This window comes from Coregonus lavaretus (genome assembly GCF_964263955.1).
Source record: "Coregonus lavaretus genome assembly, chromosome: 34".
Lineage (NCBI taxonomy): Eukaryota > Metazoa > Chordata > Actinopteri > Salmoniformes > Salmonidae > Coregonus > Coregonus lavaretus.
In genome coordinates, this window is record NC_140021.1 from 29,606,940 (window position 1) to 29,625,319 (window position 18,380).

General features: G+C 44.2%; 1 protein-coding gene across 1 annotated transcript in view; it reads left to right on the top strand.

Moving 5' to 3' along the window:
* The first annotated feature begins 2,995 nt into the window (after nt 1-2,995).
* kiaa1217 (KIAA1217 ortholog) overlaps nt 2,996-18,380 on the top strand; it is a 138,275-nt gene continuing 122,890 nt past the window's right edge. Inside the window, exon 1 of the mRNA XM_084151864.1 lies at nt 2,996-3,061. Coding sequence (XP_084007990.1) covers nt 3,043-3,061 — 19 coding nt within the window. The 5' untranslated portion in view covers nt 2,996-3,042. The remainder of the gene's footprint in view (nt 3,062-18,380) is intronic.

Consider the following 18,380-nt stretch of genomic DNA (forward strand, 5'->3'; position numbering starts at 1 on the left):
AGTAGGCCTACCGACGCAGAATAATTTAAGTTTTAACTGCTGGCTACTCTACTTCCATGGCTCAACCCAACGAGAGAAGGTCATAAGTGTTTCCCTAAAAGCTGTCTGGGTTTAAACATCTTCTATTGTACAGAAAGTGAATAGCTTAATCAATTGATAGTGACAGAATTAGATTACTTCCCGATCAAAGTCAATTTTTTGTCTCCTCGGCTATAGAAGGTTGTAGTCACGTCTTTCCCGGGTATTTTACAGCTTGTTTCTAGCATACAGTGGGGAAAAAAGGTATTTAGTCAGCCACCAATTGTGCAAGTTCTCCCACTTAAAAAGATGAGAGAGGCCTGTAATTTTCATCATAGGTACACGTCAACTATGACAGACAAAATGAGAAAAAATAATCCAGAAAATCACATTGTAGGATTTTTTATGAATTTATTGGCAAATGATGGTGGAAAATAAGTATTTGGTCAATAACAAAAGTTTCTCAATACTGTGTTATATACCCTTTGTTGGCAATGACACAGGTCAAACGTTTTCTCACAAGGTTTTCACACACTGTTGCTGGTATTTTGGCCCATTCCTCCATGCAGATCTCCTCTAGAGCAGTGATGTTTTGGGGCTGTCGCTGGGCAACACAGACTTTCAACTCCCTCCAAAGATTTTCTATGGGGTTGAGATCTGGAGACTGGCTAGGCCACTCCAGGACCTTGAAATGCTTCTTACGAAGCCACTCCTTCGTTGCCCGGGCGGTGTGTTTGGGATCATTGTCATGCTGAAAGACCCAGCCACGTTTCATCTTCAATGCCCTTGCTGATGGAAGGAGGTTTTCACTCAAAATCTCACGATACATGGCCCCATTCATTCTTTCCTTTACACGGATCAGTCGTCCTGGTCCCTTTGCAGAAAAACAGCCCCAAAGCATGATGTTTCCACCCCCATGCTTCACAGTAGGTATGGTGTTCTTTGGATGCAACTCAGCATTCTTTGTCCTCCAAACATGACGAGTTGAGTTTTTACCAAAAAGTTATATTTTGGTTTCATCTGACCATATGACATTCTCCCAATCCTCTTCTGGATCATCCAAATGCACTTCAGACGGGCCTGGACATGTACTGGCTTAAGCAGGGGGACACGTCTGGCACTGCAGGATTTGAGTCCCTGGCGGCGTAGTGTGTTACTGATGGTAGGCTTTGTTACTTTGGTCCCAGCTCTCTGCAGGTCATTCACTAGGTCCCCCCGTGTGGTTCTGGGATTTTTGCTCACCGTTCTTGTGATCATTTTGACCCCACGGGGTGAGATCTTGCGTGGAGCCCCAGATCGAGGGAGATTATCAGTGGTCTTGTATGTCTTCCATTTCCTAATAATTGCTCCCACAGTTGATTTCTTCAAACCAAGCTGCTTACCTATTGCAGATTCAGGCTTCCCAGCCTGGTGCAGGTCTACAATTTTGTTTTTGGTGTCCTTTGACAGCTCTTTGGTCTTGGCCATTGTGGAGTTTGGAGTGTGACTGTTTGAGGTTGTGGACAGGTGTCTTTTATACTGATAACAAGTTCAAACAGGTGCCATTAATACAGGTAACGAGTGGAGGACAGAGGAGCCTCTTAAAGAAGAAGTTACAGGTCTGTGAGAGCCAGAAATCTTCCTTGTTTGTAGGTGACCAAATACTTATTTTCCACCATAATTTGCAAATAAATTCATTAAAAATCCTACAATGGGATTTTCTGGATTTTTTTTTCTCAATTTGTCTGTCATAGTTGACGTGTACCTATGATGAAAATTACAGGCCTCTCTCATCTTTTTAAGTGGGAGAACTTGCACAATTGGTGGCTGACTAAATACTTTTTTCCCCCACTGTAAAGCATTGCGGACCAAAGCGCTGTTATAGATCACTTTATATAATCGGATCTGTTTTATTTTCTTCCAAATCTTAAACTAACAGGGAATACGGTGCTATTTGGGATGCAGCCTAGGTCTTCTGATAGTGCTTCTGTCAACCTGTGTTCTCTCACCTCTCCCTCGTCATCTCTCACCCCTGGCCTCTCCCCCTCCCCTGCCTGTCATGGGCGAGGATGGAGATGGGGTATGGCTGTGGGTTGGGTAGAGGGATAGAGAGAGGGGGGTGGAGGTATTAGTGGTGAAAATCTTTGCCAGACCTCGGAGCAGACGCCTTGTATTGCGACTGAGCCTGGATCTCAGTTAGCCTTGCATGGCCCAAGCCTGCGGTTTGTAACAGCTAACTGTTGGATTCAGAGAGAAAGTTCCAGTCACACCCCCACCCCTTGGTTGATACCCCCTCCCTTCATCCCTTGCTCCCTCGCTCCTCTCTAAACATGTGTGTCTCAGTAGGACAACCCAGCAGGAAGTCCATGTTTTCCTTTAGCCTCCTCACTCTCTCTCTCTCTCTCTCTCTCTCTGTCTCTCTCTTATCTCTCTCTCTCTCTCTCTCTCTCTCTCTCTCTCTCTCTCTCTCTCTCTCTCTCTCTCTCTCTCTCTCTCTCTCTCTCTCTCTCTTTATCTATCTCTCTCTCACACTCTCTCTCTTTCTCTTCCCCCTGTTCTGCCCAGCCCTGTCCCCCTCTCACTTACAGTGTTTCATTGAGGTGAGCCAAATTCTGGAGAGGTTACACAAACCTTATTCAAGAGGGCACGCACACCAACACACACACACACACACGCATGCATGCAAGCACACACACGCACACACACACACACACACACACACACTTGGTCACACACACACACACACCCACACACATCCGAACATATGCAAGCTGAACAATGGCTGTTTACTGAGGGAGGGGGTAAGGGGGAGGGGGGCAAAAGGGGGGGTAGCGTGCCTCTTTGGAGGGGCTGATTGGAGCCAGCGTTAACACACAGCCCAGGAAGTGTTGAAGCGAGGGAATGAGGGAGGGGAGAGAGACAGAAGGAGGGAGGAACAGTGGATGTGTGCAGAAAGGGAGAAGGAACGTTTTCTACTGCAGAGTGTCTGTCCCTCTGTATGAGTCTCGCTGCTCCCACACGGTTGTCCCGTTTGCTTTCAGACGAATGACAGAGCACCTGAGAGGTGAGTAACTGCATCTCTATATGCGCACACAGCGCACACATACATATTCACACACACACACTCACACACACATTTGCTTATACTGTACATACACACTCGCTTACACACAAACCAGTGTAAGAGCTGGACAACATGACAAGTCTGGGCTTGTGTGACTTCACTTAAGCTCTTCTCTACTTTATTTCTTACCTGATTGTGCATTGTGATATGATTACTTTAAAATATTCCTTTAAAAAAGGGACTTTTAACCTAATGATTGATTGAGCCATTAATTCTTGAAAAATTTAACTTATAAATGCCTCATGAGCTTAGTTCAACTATCTTACCACATCACAACCCAAAATATCATCTTGTTTTACTCTGTTTGCAAGACGTTGTTGTTGTCTGTTGCTGTTGTGTGGTGCTATGGAATGAAGCCAGTGTGTGAAGTAGACTGTGTGAAGTTGGTGGGATGTTGAAGGGAGAGTCATGTGTGTGTAGCTGTGTGTGTCTAATGAGATCGATGGGGAATGAGTTGTTTGGGGTCATACACCAAGAGAGATTGACATTGACAGAAGTTTAGACAATGTTGCATCATGGTTGCTTTTTCAACACTGTCCTCAAGCTCACTCACTATCACTTCTGGTGTCCTTCATCCTTCTTTTGAAATCAAACCAGATCTGGCAACGTTGTGGACAGCTTCTTTCTGTATTGTCTTAGTTTGCTTTTCAAGATCACATCAGAGAGATTCCTTATTCCTTATTAGGTATATATGGATATTTGTGTATCAGATTTATTTAGATTTGACCATGTATGGGAATGCTGTTCGCTTTCTGGATCAAATAGGCTTTTGAAACCCTTTGGGGAAATGGGTTGCATAATTATTTTAAAAGTAAACATCAGTGTCACTGTACAAAATAAGTTATCCTAGTCGCACGTCACGTTGATCTGCTACAGTGTAATGCTTGATATACTTTATATACTGTAGTAAATGTCAGTTTGTTGTGGTCAGTGAGATATGCCTATTTTAAATGGTACATTTTAGGCCAATGGAAACTAAGACTCCCTGGATAACAGTGGCTGAGTGTACTATCCTGGCTAAAGAAAATGAAAATGAAATGAAGGCCCATATCAAGATCCACTGTAACTGAAGTGGTATGTTCAGTATTTTTGCTGTGGGTTTGAGAAGCAGAAGCTTATTTTCCAGGCTAGCTTCATGATACCCCGGGACATTTTCAGCGTTTTCCGCAAGTTAAAGTAGATTCACATCTGGAGTTGTAGGGCCAGTTGCCCAAGTTGAACCCTTGTGGAATATCAACGTTTTTCACAGGTATTCACATGTAAATGTTTGAAATGAATCTCACTTAACGTCAAAGTCTACACAGTAAACGTTGTTTTTTATTTATTTCCGTAAATTACCATAATGTATGTAGAAGCTGGACCTACTGTTTGCATAATGTGTCTAATAAGCCTAATAACGGATTGGCAAGACATCACTCTACTGGGTTATTTGGTAACTCCTTTCTCTTTTAGTGCAGTCGTTTTTCTACTAGTTTTTCTACTGCAGTACTCTCCAGTCATGGTCTTATTACTGCTTTAGAGGCAATAGATTCAGATTTAAAGACTAGTATTTCTGATCATCAATTCAATTGCTTAGCTAAATAGGTGCTTCTTACCATAAAAACAATAGCTGAGATTTTAGAATTCGGACAGAATACTGATAGATTTGTCAAAATAACCGGCTAAAGTTCTGCTTAAAAGCAATAAGTTCATACTCTTTCTTTTTGAATAGGCTGAGACGTCTCAGCAGTGCGTTTATTAAACCCCGCTCCCCGTAGGGAGGGTAGGTAAGCACATCGGAGAGGAACGTCTCTTCACATGAGCTCGCACCTCGTCCCCAGCCCCAAACCCCATCCCTCATCCCGCCCACTGCTTGCTGCCTGACAATGCTAAACGGCCGCCGTCTCACAAGTTTTCTCTTGCCCGCTCTTTGCTGATGCTGCCGATTGACACCAATTTACTGAAAAGAAAACTGCAGGGAAAACTGTTATTAAGTGTAATACAAGGCGTTGCTGTCTGTTGAAGCGCTAGCATATGGAAGGGCAGTGATTTTGGCAGTAACCTACATCAACAAGCAGAAGCACAATCATTGTCGCCTCACACCAGATGTCTGCCCCTTTATGATATTATGATGCGAGTGTCCTTCCAGACTGAATAAGTTCTTGACCACGTGACTACACTCCATCAAGAGAAAGTCCCAGTGGGCCCTCACTCCACATCCATGCCTGGGATCAAACACCAAACTGGGTCATAGCTAGCAGCTGATGAGTGTCTGTGGCTATGGATTTGGATGGCTGTCTAGAGGGATTACACTCTATGTAAACACACCTGGCCCAGCGGCATGTGGACCAGTAGGATCTGACCAGGTGTTTATCCACCAAACGCTATCAGCAATGTCTGGCCTAATTGGGCCCTGAGCCAACATAGTCAATAATGTCAGCTCTCATTGGGGTTTGTGGCTTGATCAAACCCTGTTAAAGGACTTCTCATATCAGGTCATATTTTGAGTCGGAGCATTGAATAAGATGAAACGCTGCCCTGGATAAAGTTATTGGAAGTTAGTGTGTGGTTCTTGGCAGTGTGTGTGTGGTTTTTGGTGGAGTGTGTGGGGGGGGGGGGGGGGGGGCTTTCATCCTGAACTCGATATCAGCAAAGCATCCCAAGGTAGTTTACCATCAAACAACCAATTCATCTGTCAATTTAATTGCCACCAAAGACTTAAGATGATGCCCCAAATGCTAAGCACTTCTAGTAGAGGCAGTAGCCAACCACTGCCAAATTACATATACTGTAAGTCGCTGATTCATATCTTGTAAGGAGAAGATTTTGGAGTTGGGTTTCTTCAACACATCATCTGGGATTAAGACTGGGGGGGTATTCTGACTTTATACACAATGCTTCTTTTGTGACAAAGAAGAACTTGGAATCAGATAGAGATCATAGTCGATTATCTTAGTTACCATCATTGCAGTCATGTGAGCCACACCACATTTTCGTTGTTAGGGCTTTCATCCTGAACTCGATATCAGAGAAGCATCCCATCAATCAACCAACCAACACATCATCTGGGGTTAAGACTGGGAGGTGTCCTTTTGGCAAAAACAGAGTTTATATAATTGAGGTGGATACGATAACAAGGGATTATCTCCTTCTAAATCTCATATTACATGAATCAACCTCTCTCTACTGCTTAGTGACCTCATCATGAACCAAATCATTTCCTTGAAGAAGGTGGAGGATAGGCTCAAATGGAGGTAAAACACTTTCTTTGGCCGCGGGATGAGTGAATTTTGAAAAATCTTCACGATGTGATTGAACACCTTATCGGTTGACACTTTAAACAAACCCAAGATAAGCCTATTCCCATTTCACAAATAGACCAGGGGTTTGCATTGCTCTTGGTTGCAGTTGAAATAGCTTTCGGTCAGCTCGTAATGGCCGCATTTTAAATACTTGTGCCAGGAAAAGTGACAGGCTAGCAGAAAATAGTGTAATAGGGTGGCGAATCTCAAAGTTATTCAACTAATAATTATTTATAATAGTTCTAGCATTTTCCCTCTATATCGTAACCCTATATTAGTAATTCAACATCCTGCCAAATACAATAATCCTTCGAATGCTGGAAATAAAATGTGTTTGACTGAAGCTGTTACATGAAATGTTGTCCATAGCTTACATAAACATGATGAGATACAGAATGGGGTTTTCTAATGGTAATGTACTGTGGTTACAAAACAGTTTTAATGGGATGGGAGGGAGGCACATGAAGGAAACAGGACTCGTTTCCCACGGGGGGCCAGTATGAAAAATGTATGCACTCACTAACTGTAATTCGCTCTGGATAAGAGCGTCTGCTAAATGACTAAACATTTAAAAATGTAAATGTAATAAAGACAGCCATCTTTCTTTCACTGATGCTGTGGTCTCTTTTATATTTCAACATTTCATTCATTTATTTATTTAATTATTTATTTTTTTTGACGTCTTTAGTCTTCCGTACTCTTTGTCATTCTGTTGTTAGGTTATGGTAGAGAATGACAACGTCTATTTGCGCCTCTACCGGATGGAAACTACAAGTGTAACGGCTGCGCTCAATGCAATGGCACTTACAAATGTAGATCCTTTAAACACCCCCAAACAGGGAAACAGATCCCAATCACAGGTGTTATTACATGCTCTACTAAGGCAGTTATTTATCTTATAACTTGTACTTGTGGTAAACGTTATGTGGGTAAAACAAAGCGCAAATTAAAAGTACGAATCTCGGAGAATCGTAGCACCATTAGGTGCAAAAACTCGACATACCCAGTCGCTGCCCACTTTTTGGAAGCGAACCACTCGATTTCGTCGCTACGTTATATCGCCATCGAACATGTCACCCTCCCTAGGAGAGGGGGTGACCTCGACAACTTATTGTTAAAACGAGAGGCTACCTGGATCTTTAATTTAAAGACCCTTGCTCCCTTCGGTCTCAACGTAGACTTTGATTTGAAACCATTCTTGTGATTATTGTGATTTTGCTATTCATTGTAAATGTTTGTGGGCCTATGTAGCCAAGTTGTATCTATGATCGTATGCTATCGTTGTTTTTTGTATGTTCTGTTTATCTGTGAATTAACCAATGCTATTAGGCCACACCCGGCAATGATTACAGACACCTGCGTGTGTCCTTTGACACTATATAAACTAGTGACCCGCAGTGTTTGTCATTATACCCTGATGAAGACAGCTTGTCTGTCGAAACGTTGGTTATTAGGATATTAAATTATTGCATTTGAGCTCCTAGAGTGTGCGGCTCTCCTTTTCTTTTTCAAGTGTTCTACTCCGTTAGCCAGCACCTCGTCTAAATAGGTGTGCGTTTCTTTCGCCTCTATAAAGAATGACATAAGACATCAGCATTTAAAGGAGTTCATAGGAGCCTATACAGTGCATTCTGAAAGTTTTCACACTCCTTGACTTTTTCCACATTTTGTTACAGCCTTATTAAAAAAAATTTGATTGGAAAAACATTTCCCCTCATCAATCTACACACAATGCCCCATAACAACAGGTTTTTGGAAATTTTCCAAATGTATTAAAAATAAAAAACTGAAATACCTTATTTACATATGTATTCAGACCCTTTGCGATGAGACTCGAAATTGAGTTCAGGTGCATCCTGTTTCCATTAATCATCCTTGAGATGTTTCTACAACTTCATTGGAGTCCACCTGTGGTAAATTCTATTGATTGGACATGATTTGGAAAGGCACACACCTGTCTATATAAGGTCCCACAGTTGACAGTGCATGTCAGAGCAAAATCCAAGCCATGAGGTCGAAGGAATTGTCCGTAGAGTTCTGAGACAGGATTGAGTCGAGGCACAGATCTGTTGAAGGGTACCAACACATTTCTGCAGCATTGAAGGTCCCCAAGAACACAGTGGCCTCCATCATTCTTAAATGGAAAAAGTTTGGAACCACCAAGACTCTTCCGAGAGCTGGCTGTCAAACTGAGCAATCGGGGGAGAAGGGCCTTGGTCAGTGAGGTGACCAAGAACCCGATGGTCACTCTGGCAGAGCTCCAGAGTTCCTCTGTGGAGATGGGAGATCCTTCCGGAAGAACAACCATCTCTGCAGCACTTCACCAATCAGGCCTTTATGGTAGAGTGGCCAGAGAGAAGCCTGTCCTCAGTAAAAGGCACATGACAGCCCGCTTGGAGTTTGCCAAAAGGCACCTAAAGGACTCTCAGACCATGAGAAACAATATTTTCTGGTCTGAAACCAAGATTGAACTCTTTGGTCTGAATGCCAAGCGTCACGTCTGGAAGAAATCTGGCACCATCCCTAAGGTGAAGCATGGTGGTGGCAGCATCATGCTGTGGGGATGTTTTTCAGCGGCAGGGACTGGGAGACTAGTCAGGATCGAGGGAAAGATGAACGGAGCAAAGTACAGAGAGATCCTTGATGAAAACCTGCTCCAGAGTGCTCAGGACCTCAGACTGGGGCAAAGGTTCACCTTCTAACAGGACAACGACCCTAAGAACACAGCCAAGACAACCCAGGAGTGGCTTCGGGACAAGTCCCTGAATGTCCTTGAGTGGCCCAGCCAGAGCCCGGACTTGAACCTGATCGAACATCTCGAAGAGACCTGAAAATAGCTGTGCAGCGACGCTCCCCATCCAACCTGACAGAGCTTTAGAGGATCTGCAGAGAAGAATGGGAGAAACTCCCCAAATACAGGTGCTAAGCTTGTAGTGTCATACCCAAGAAGACTCGAGGCCGTAATTGCTGCCAAATGTGCTTCAACAAAATACAATTTCTAAAAACCTTTTAGCTTTGTCATTATGGGGTATTGTGCGTAGATTGATGAGGGGGGAAATTCAATTTAATCCATTTTAGAATAAGGCTGTAATGTTACAAAATGTGGAAAAAGTAAAGGGGTCTGAATACTTTCCGAATGCACTATATGCTGGATGTGACAGGGATTATCCATAGAGGAAAGTTGTGCTTCCTATCCTATGGTGACGTGGGCTAGGCACTGAGCTTATGGAAAATCTGCCAAGACATGAAATTTGTTTTTTAGGAGGCTGCGCTGTGAAGAGCAAGCCTCTATTAAAGGGAAGGTAAATGTGGCTTATCCAGAGAATGGGTTGGAGTTGTGTCATACTGAACTAGCATCAACCATTTGACTTTAATTCTTTAATAGTTTTTTATTTTATTTTTTGTGTAAAAATAATGAATCATCATTGTCAATGTCTTTGAATACACGCTTGTCAAGCACACACATGCACACACGCACACACACACACACATGTCCTACTCACACACATCACTCAACCTTATTCCCCCATCTTTTTAACCAAAGACTTTCATGAACTCCATCTCATCACTTGCAAAGTCATTTGTTGACCCCCCTCGCCTCCCCTCTCATCTCCTCCCCTCCAGCAGGGGTAAGACACGTTCCGCTCCCCTCCCATAGAGAACACACACCAGCCTCCGCTGACACTCTCAGCTTCTTTTATGTACTCAACCACTCACTGTTTACATTCCCGTCCAAACAGGCTCAAACGGCATCTTTAAAGATACAAGACCGGTCTGGTTTGGTCGGGTATGTAGAAGATCACACTTTCTGAACACAATACTGTATGTAACGTCCTTTTGTTTGTTTCTATATGCTCATAGACAAATCGCTATGGGAAAACTGAACCTCAGATCAGCTTTATCACACTCTGCCGAGAGTGTCTCCTGACTCCTTGCTTCCATAGTGTTATGTAAGGAGTTAAGCAACAAGATATCAGTATGAAACAGCAAGAATGAGTCAGGAGCGAGGGAGGAGGATGGAGAGATGAAACAACCTGAGGAGCACCCTGATAAATAGAATTAGTGGCTAATTGATGAGCGGGTGAAACATTGTGATAAGCCTTTGATGTGCCCTTCCTATCAGGATGGTTTAATTGGACATCCATTTGCCTTCGCTTCTCTCAATCCTTTTTTTGAGTATTTGCCTCCATCTCAAATTTTCCCTTTATAGTACACTACTTTAGACCAGAGCCCTATGAGCCCTGGTCAAAAGTAGTGCACTATATAGGGAATAGGGTACCATTTAGGACATAAATATTGTGTTGGTAAGAAGTGGGAAGCTGTCTCCGTCCTTATGAAGAGTTGTTAATTAAGATATTAGTTCGATATTTGATATATGGATGAAATTCCGCCTCAGTAAGTCGTTTTTCTGAAAAAGACGAGAAAGCTTTGGCCCTTGTCCTCAGATGTTTTCTTTTCATGTTTTTCTCCATCCTTGTCAGTGACCATAAGCTAATGGCTCATTATCACAATGGGATTTATAATTACCCTTTGCCAGCCTGACAGACTCCATGGCTACATCCTAAATGGAACCCTATGGGCTCTGGTCAAAAGTAGTGCGCTATTTAGGGAATAGAGTGCCATCTGGGATGCAATATTTTGAAGTCCCTGCATTGGACATATTCTCGAAAGCGTGTCCTGGGTTTACTGTTTAGATTGTGGTTGCCGTTGCATGAAATACACAGGATGTTTGTGTAATGCTGGGTTATTCTGGGGCTATTCAGCTACCTGAGTTACACAGATATAGAGTTGGAGGAAACTGGCCCACTGTCTCTCTTTAGGGTGGTTAACCTGTTATGATAACGCTCTGCGTTTGTGTCACAAATGGCACCCTATTCCCTATACAGTGCACTACTTTTAACCAGAGCCCTATGGGCCTTGGTTAAAAGTAGTGAACCACATAGGGTATAGGGTACCATTTGGGATGTACACTACTTCTTAACTTGAGCAAAAACAGACATGATAAAATAAATACTGTCTCTCCCTGAAAATTTGAAATTGAGTCTCATCCATATAAACCTAAATATAGTTTCAGATGATGACTTTGAGTGAGAGTGGTATGTTAAAAGCTTTATTTATGTTGTACTGTGTGGATCAGTGAAGGCACTTCATCAATCCTGTAACATGGGATTGGGTTGGAGTGTGACAGAATTCCCAACTCTGAATCCACAACTGTGCTGAAGACATCGGTTCTGCCATATGACGATTTAATATGAAAAGTTAGAGGGGTATGCTCAAAATTATGAACATGAAGACCGTTGTTGAAGACCATTGTCCAGCCCTAGAACCACATTTATTTACTTTTATGTTTTGTTTTAAGCGACTTTGATATTATCTGTATAATAAAAAAGTGCTATATTAAATACATCTATTATTATTATTATTATTATTATTATTATTATGAAGCCAGACTACAGGTGGTAATCTACACATACAGTAAATGCCTTTAATCCATCCTTGTCTGAGTAATTGCTGCACACTTTGAGGGTGATTAAGGTATATTTTTAAAGGTCCTGTTTGGATATCACTTTTTACGATGGTTTCTTCATATTGGGATAATTTAGAGGTGAAAGATGTAGCAGCAGGGAGAAAGTGATAGGAAAGTACTATAAGCCTTGTCTGAGCCAGAACGTCCCATAGGGCAGGAGCCTATCTCCTTTTTCTGTAGTGTGAGTCAGCATGATGTACAAGTACACCCCCTGGACAGGACGCTAGTCTGTTGCAGAATCTGATTGGAAGAGTTGACGTTTTTACTTATCCCCCTTTGAAGAGGTGATGATGATAACCACAATGCACTTCACCCAGAGTACTCCTCTACCCAGAGTACTCCTCTACCCAGAGTACTCCTCTACCCAGGGCTCCCTCCTGAGTTACAAAACCCCATCTAGAAAAACTTGACATTTAAAGTACTTTCTTCCTCTTTTTCCCCTCGTCATTTCAAAAGGTTTTCCATTGTATTGTCGATGTTCAGTTGTGGTAAAACCCTTTAAGGAGACATTGCAAAGTAAGATGGGATCTGCTGCTTTCTGCTCACTGTGTGAATTGAATTTGGGAACATTTTGTTTCTCATATTGAATATCTAATGTTGTTGCCTTTAGGATCGCAGCATATCCACTGAGGCTCCAGAATAATAAAAGGTGGTTTGAATGAAATCCATTTATTTGATATCAAACGGAGAGTCTGCACATCTGTAGATATTTAATAAATAAAAGTATCTTTCAGACTTAAACGCATTTGACAAAAATCTGAAACTGTAAATCTTGGCTAGATTTATCCTTACATTTGTGAGCTCACCTCCCCTGGTAAAAGACTGCTGAGAGATGTGACTATAGGCTGCTGCTTCATTCTCCTTTTTTCCATCTCCCTAAGATATTCCTATCAGCTTGCACCTTGAAAGTCATGGCCACAGAACAATCCTGAGAATTCCAAACCTTTCCATTGGTTTGTATAATGGCAGGAAGAGAGGAAGTTGTCCAAAAAACTTCAACAATCCATCCGAGAGAGAGAGAGAGAGAGAGAGAGAGAGAGAGAGAGATGAGAGGAGAGAGAGAGAGAGAGAGAGAGAGAGAGAGAGAGAGAGAGAGAGAGAGAGAGAGAGAGAGAGAGAGAGAGAGAGAGAGAGAGAGAGAGAGAGAGAGAGAGAGAGAGAGAGAGATGAGAGAGAGAGAGAGAGAGAGAGAGAGAGAGAGAGAGAGAGAGAGAGAAGAGAGAGAGAGAGAGAGAGAGGTGTGTTGTGACTTTGTAAAATGCACTTTAAATCAATTGAGATATTATTTGATTTGAGAGAGAGGTCTCTCAGGTCCACTGCCCTCCTAGTCTTTTCTCTTGCTTCTCTCAACGTTTCTTCCCCTTTCCATCTGGATTTCCTCCCAGGATATCTATGTCCTTCCCACCAGAAGCACAACAACAATACCCTGCTTAATTTCCCCACTGCGGTCATGGTCCTAGACCACTGGAGCCACTGGGCTAGAGCACATGCTAGAGCCATTAGGAGGTGGATGACTGCGGCTCAACCACAAAAGGACCACAAATAATCATCTCACTTCTCTCAGGTTCAACCCTAGGGAACTGTAGGACTGTATCAGCTGATTGCATCAGGAGAGAGACGACTTCCCTAGGGAGACTCCTGTAAAGGGGGGGAAGGGGAGGGGGGTGAGTACGTGCGTGCGTGCGTCTGACACTGAGATCCCAGACACCTCACTGAGTATATGGCCTCACTGAATCAGAACTATGGAACTATGGACCCACCCGGGGTTGGGGACTGTTTTGGCAGTTGCACTGATGAAACCTCAACCTCACTCTCTAGGGCCTGAGTTTGTCATTGTCTATCCATTCACTAGACACCAACCCAATCTACTGGACCAGTTTTGATGACCGCTTTAATGTAAAGCAGAGACGAGCTGACTCTTATTTTAACATTCGATTCTAACATAAATGAAGTTATGAATCAATATTAACCGGGGTCAGTTTGAAATGAACTCTTGCTTTAACCAGTGGCCACTCAATATCTATTAGCCCCTGACATATGGATGGCAGTCATGGGCCAGCGTCTCTGCTTTGATGGACTTAGACACTGTATGGCACCCTATTCCGTACATATAGGGAATAGGGTGCCAATTGGGACGAAAACCACTGTCAGCATGGTGATCATGATGGAGGGCTCTTAATGAGTTTAATTATGGCCACTTTCTCGATCTACATTTATAGAGACTGTCTGCATCCATAATGGATGGGTGTCTTCCTCCAAGTATTGATGAGCCCCAGTTAGAAGGACTCAATATAACTGCATATCATTCACTATAGTCAAAATGGTCCTGTGTGGCTCGGTTGGTAGAGCATGGTGAATGCAATGCCAGGACTGTGGGTTCAATTCCTGCTGGGGCCAGCTATATGAAAATGTATGCATGCACTACTGTAAGTAGTGTTGTATGGGCTGAGAGGTGTTTCGGGGACATCCAGCCAACTTGACACAACTGTGGTAAGCATTGGAGTCAACATGGGCCAGCATCACTGTGGAACGCTTTCGACACCTTGTAGAGTCCATGCCCCGACGATTTGAGGCTGTTCTGTGGTCAAAAGGGGGTGCAAATTACATTTACATTTGAGTCATTTAGCAGACACTCTTATCCAGAGCGACTTACAGTTAGTGAGTGCATACATTATATTTGTTATATTTTTATGTTTTCATAATATCAGGAAGGTGCTCTTAACGTTTTGTACATTCAGTGTACCATTCAAACTATAGCTGGTGTGTGTGTGAGATAGTATTGCATAACATGGTGTGTTTTGTTTGGCAGTGTCCATGTTAGCTGGGTTTCTCAACTCCACGATATGTACATCTCGGTGGAGTTGTGTTGCGACGACTGACTGCTGAGTGTCACGATCGTCTAATGAGGACCAATGCGCAGCGTTGAAGGTGAACATCTTTTATTAGATAAATGATCACACGATCAAAATAACAAACGAAATGTGACGTCTACAGTTGAACACAACCCAACGAGAACAAGAAACCACAAACACAACGTGAAAGACAGATAGTTAAATATGGCTCCCAATCAGAGACAACGAGCCAACAGCTGACACTCGTTACCTCTGATTGGGAGTCACTCAAACAAAGAAATACAATAACCTAGACCCACAACAAAACATAGAAACTAACACCCTGGCTCAACATACGAGAGTCCCCCGAGCCAGGGCGTGACAGTACCCCCCCCTAAAGGCGCGGACTCCGACCGCGCCAACGAAACACAACAGGGGAGGGACTGGGTGGGCACTCCGCCTAGGCGGCGGATCCGGCTCCAGTGGAACAGGCACGTGCCGTGCCGGACCGACGACGCACACCACTGGCTTGGTGTGGGGAACAGGCACGGGCCGTGCTGCACTGACGACGCACACCACTGGCTTGGTGTGGGGAGCAGGAGCGGGCCGGACAGGGCTGACGAAACGCCCCACAGACTTGGTGCTGGGAGCAGGAATGGGCCGGACCGGGCTGGCGACGCGCACCACAGACCTGGTGCGGAGAGCAGGAACGGGCAGAGCCGGGCTGACGAGACGCACCACAGACTTGACGCGGGGAGCAGGAATGGGCCGGACCGGGCTGGCGACGCGCACCACCGACCTGGCGCGGAGAGCAGGAACGGGCAGAGCCGGGCTGACGAGACGCACCACAGGCTTGATGCGGGGAGCAGGAATGGGCCGGACTGGGCCGGCGACGCGCACCACAGACCTGGTGCGGGGAGCAGGAACGGGCAGAGCCGGGCTGACGAGACGCACCACAGGCTTGATGCGGGGAGCAGGAATGGGCCGGACTGGGCTGGCGACGCGCACCACAGACCTGGTGCGGGGAGCAGGAACAGGCAGAGCCGGGCTGACGAGACGCACCACAGACTTGATGCGGGGAGCAGGAATGGGCCGGACTGGGCTGGCGACGCGCACCGCAGGTTCGGTGCGGGGAGCAGGAATAGACCGGACCGTACTGGGGACACACACCACTGGCTCTACACTGGGATCTGGAACGGGCCGGACCGGACTGGCAACACACGCCAGTACCTCTCGCCGTGCCTCTACTTCCTCCATCCCCTCTTCGACCAGTGGCCCCCGTAACCCGGCGGCCTTCTCCGGCAACCCACTGGGCCGCTCTATCGCGGCCTCCTGCTGGTCCGACGTCGTGAGCCCCCCCCTAAAAATTTTCGGGGCGTCTCTCCTACCCGTGGACCAGGTCTCCATATCCCTCGCCAGCCTCTCGCCCTTCTGCCATAATGTCAAGCCCTTGTCTTCCTCCCTCGGCTTGACCCAGTCCAGGAGGCGAAGGAGATCTGTGAGGGATCTCCCTGGCGATGGCTCCTGGACACGCTGCTTGGTCCCATCTTGGTGGTTTCTTCTGTCACGATCGTCTAATGAGGACCAATGCGCAGCGTTGAAGGTGAACATCTTTTATTAGATAAATGATCACACGATCAAAATAACAAACGAAATGTGACGTCTACAGTTGAACACAACCCAACGAGAACAAGAAACCACAAACACAACGTGAAAGACAGATAGTTAAATATGGCTCCCAATCAGAGACAACGAGCCAACAGCTGACACTCGTTACCTCTGATTGGGAGTCACTCAAACAAAGAAATACAATAACCTAGACCCACAACAAAACATAGAAACTAACACCCTGGCTCAACATACGAGAGTCCCCCGAGCCAGGGCGTGACACTGAGTGTACCTCTGACTACATTGAGTCGCTGTCAGTCGATACGAGGAAACAGTCGATGGTTGTATTTGACGAAAGTTTTATTAAAAAGTATGGATTTCAGCAAACATAGAAAGGCACGTAGCTACAGAGGACAAACATAGGTAAGGGTTCGATTGACAGTGACTATCGATCGATAGTCGGAGGTTCAATCCACCCACAGTCGTCTCCGCTCAACTCCATTGATGTGATGTACAGGACATGGTGGAGTTGAGAAAAGCTTGGCTATGTATATAATAAATACTGTTCAAACCATGTCTATAGTGTATAGGCATAAATATCATACCGCCACAAAAATGCTAACCTCCCCTGTTATTGTAATGGTGAAAGGTTAGCATGTCTTGAGGGTATGATAGTTGTGTGTCTGTAACTTTCTCACTCATCATTATTCAAGATTAATTCAGGACTATCCGTAATTATGATAGCATCCAGGTTAATGTAGAAGTGTTTAGAAACATATTATATTCTTATTTACAATAAAAGTGACTCCAAAATGACACAATACATTATTTACCATTAATTGCTATTGGGAACAAAATAATCTGAAACGCAACCAAAACAAACAGCAAATGCATCCAACAGGTTTGTAGAGTCACAAGCTTGATGTAATCATTGCACGCTATGGAATATGGGACCAAATACTACACCTTTGCCTACTTTAATGCACATATAAGTGAATTTGTCCCAATACTTTTGGTCCCCTAAAATGGGGGGACTATGTACAGAAAGTGCTGTAACTTCTAAACGTTTCAACCGATATGGATGAAAATACCCTCAAATTAAAGCTGACAGTCTGCACTTTAACCTCATCATCATTGTATCATTTCAGTGCTGGAGTACAGAGCCAAAACAACAAAAAATTGGTCACTGTCCCAACACTTTTGGAGCTCACTGTATGTGGTAATTTAGTATTATCTATGTGCCAGTAATCTGGACTCAGTGCTGCTGTGGCGCTCGTTGATTAGGGCCAGAGTTTCTACACTAATCCGCTTGAGCTTTGGCTGTCCTCCCTGGGCGCGCACATACATACACACGCACACACACACAATCACACCAAATACACACGTGCACACATACACACACACACATACCGGGTGCATACACATGCCTGCACGTGTTGCCCACATTTGCACACACACACTAAGTATGTGATTAAAAATCAGATATGGCTGTCCGTCCTCCAAAATGTTTATAAATAAATTTAATGAAACGGCAAGGGGATACAAGTGCTTGGTGTCCACTGCCCAGAGTCTCTACGCAGAAGGCCACATTATGTGTGTGTGTGTGTGTGTGTGTGTACATGTGTGCGTGCGTGAAACGCTTAGTGTCTGTTTGCTGTAGTCCTGTGAGGTAGAGGCCAGAGAGCTGATCTTGGGACATACAGTGAGGGGAAAAAAGTATTTGATCCCCTGCTGATTTTGTACGTTTGCCCACTGACAAAGAAATGATCGGTCTAATAATGTAAGCATACTGTGTCCATAATAAGTATATAGGTTGAATGTTGGGAGCTTTTGGGAAAGAGCACAGTTAGAAAGATATGGCATATAGAAGCAAACCGGATGGACATCATGAAAATGATTGGAGAGGTTGAGAGTAGAAGAAGTTCAGGAGCAAAAAAAATTAAATATATATATATAATATAATTATTGTAAAATTAACTGTGTCCATAAGGTGTAGATAGTAAGTATAGACC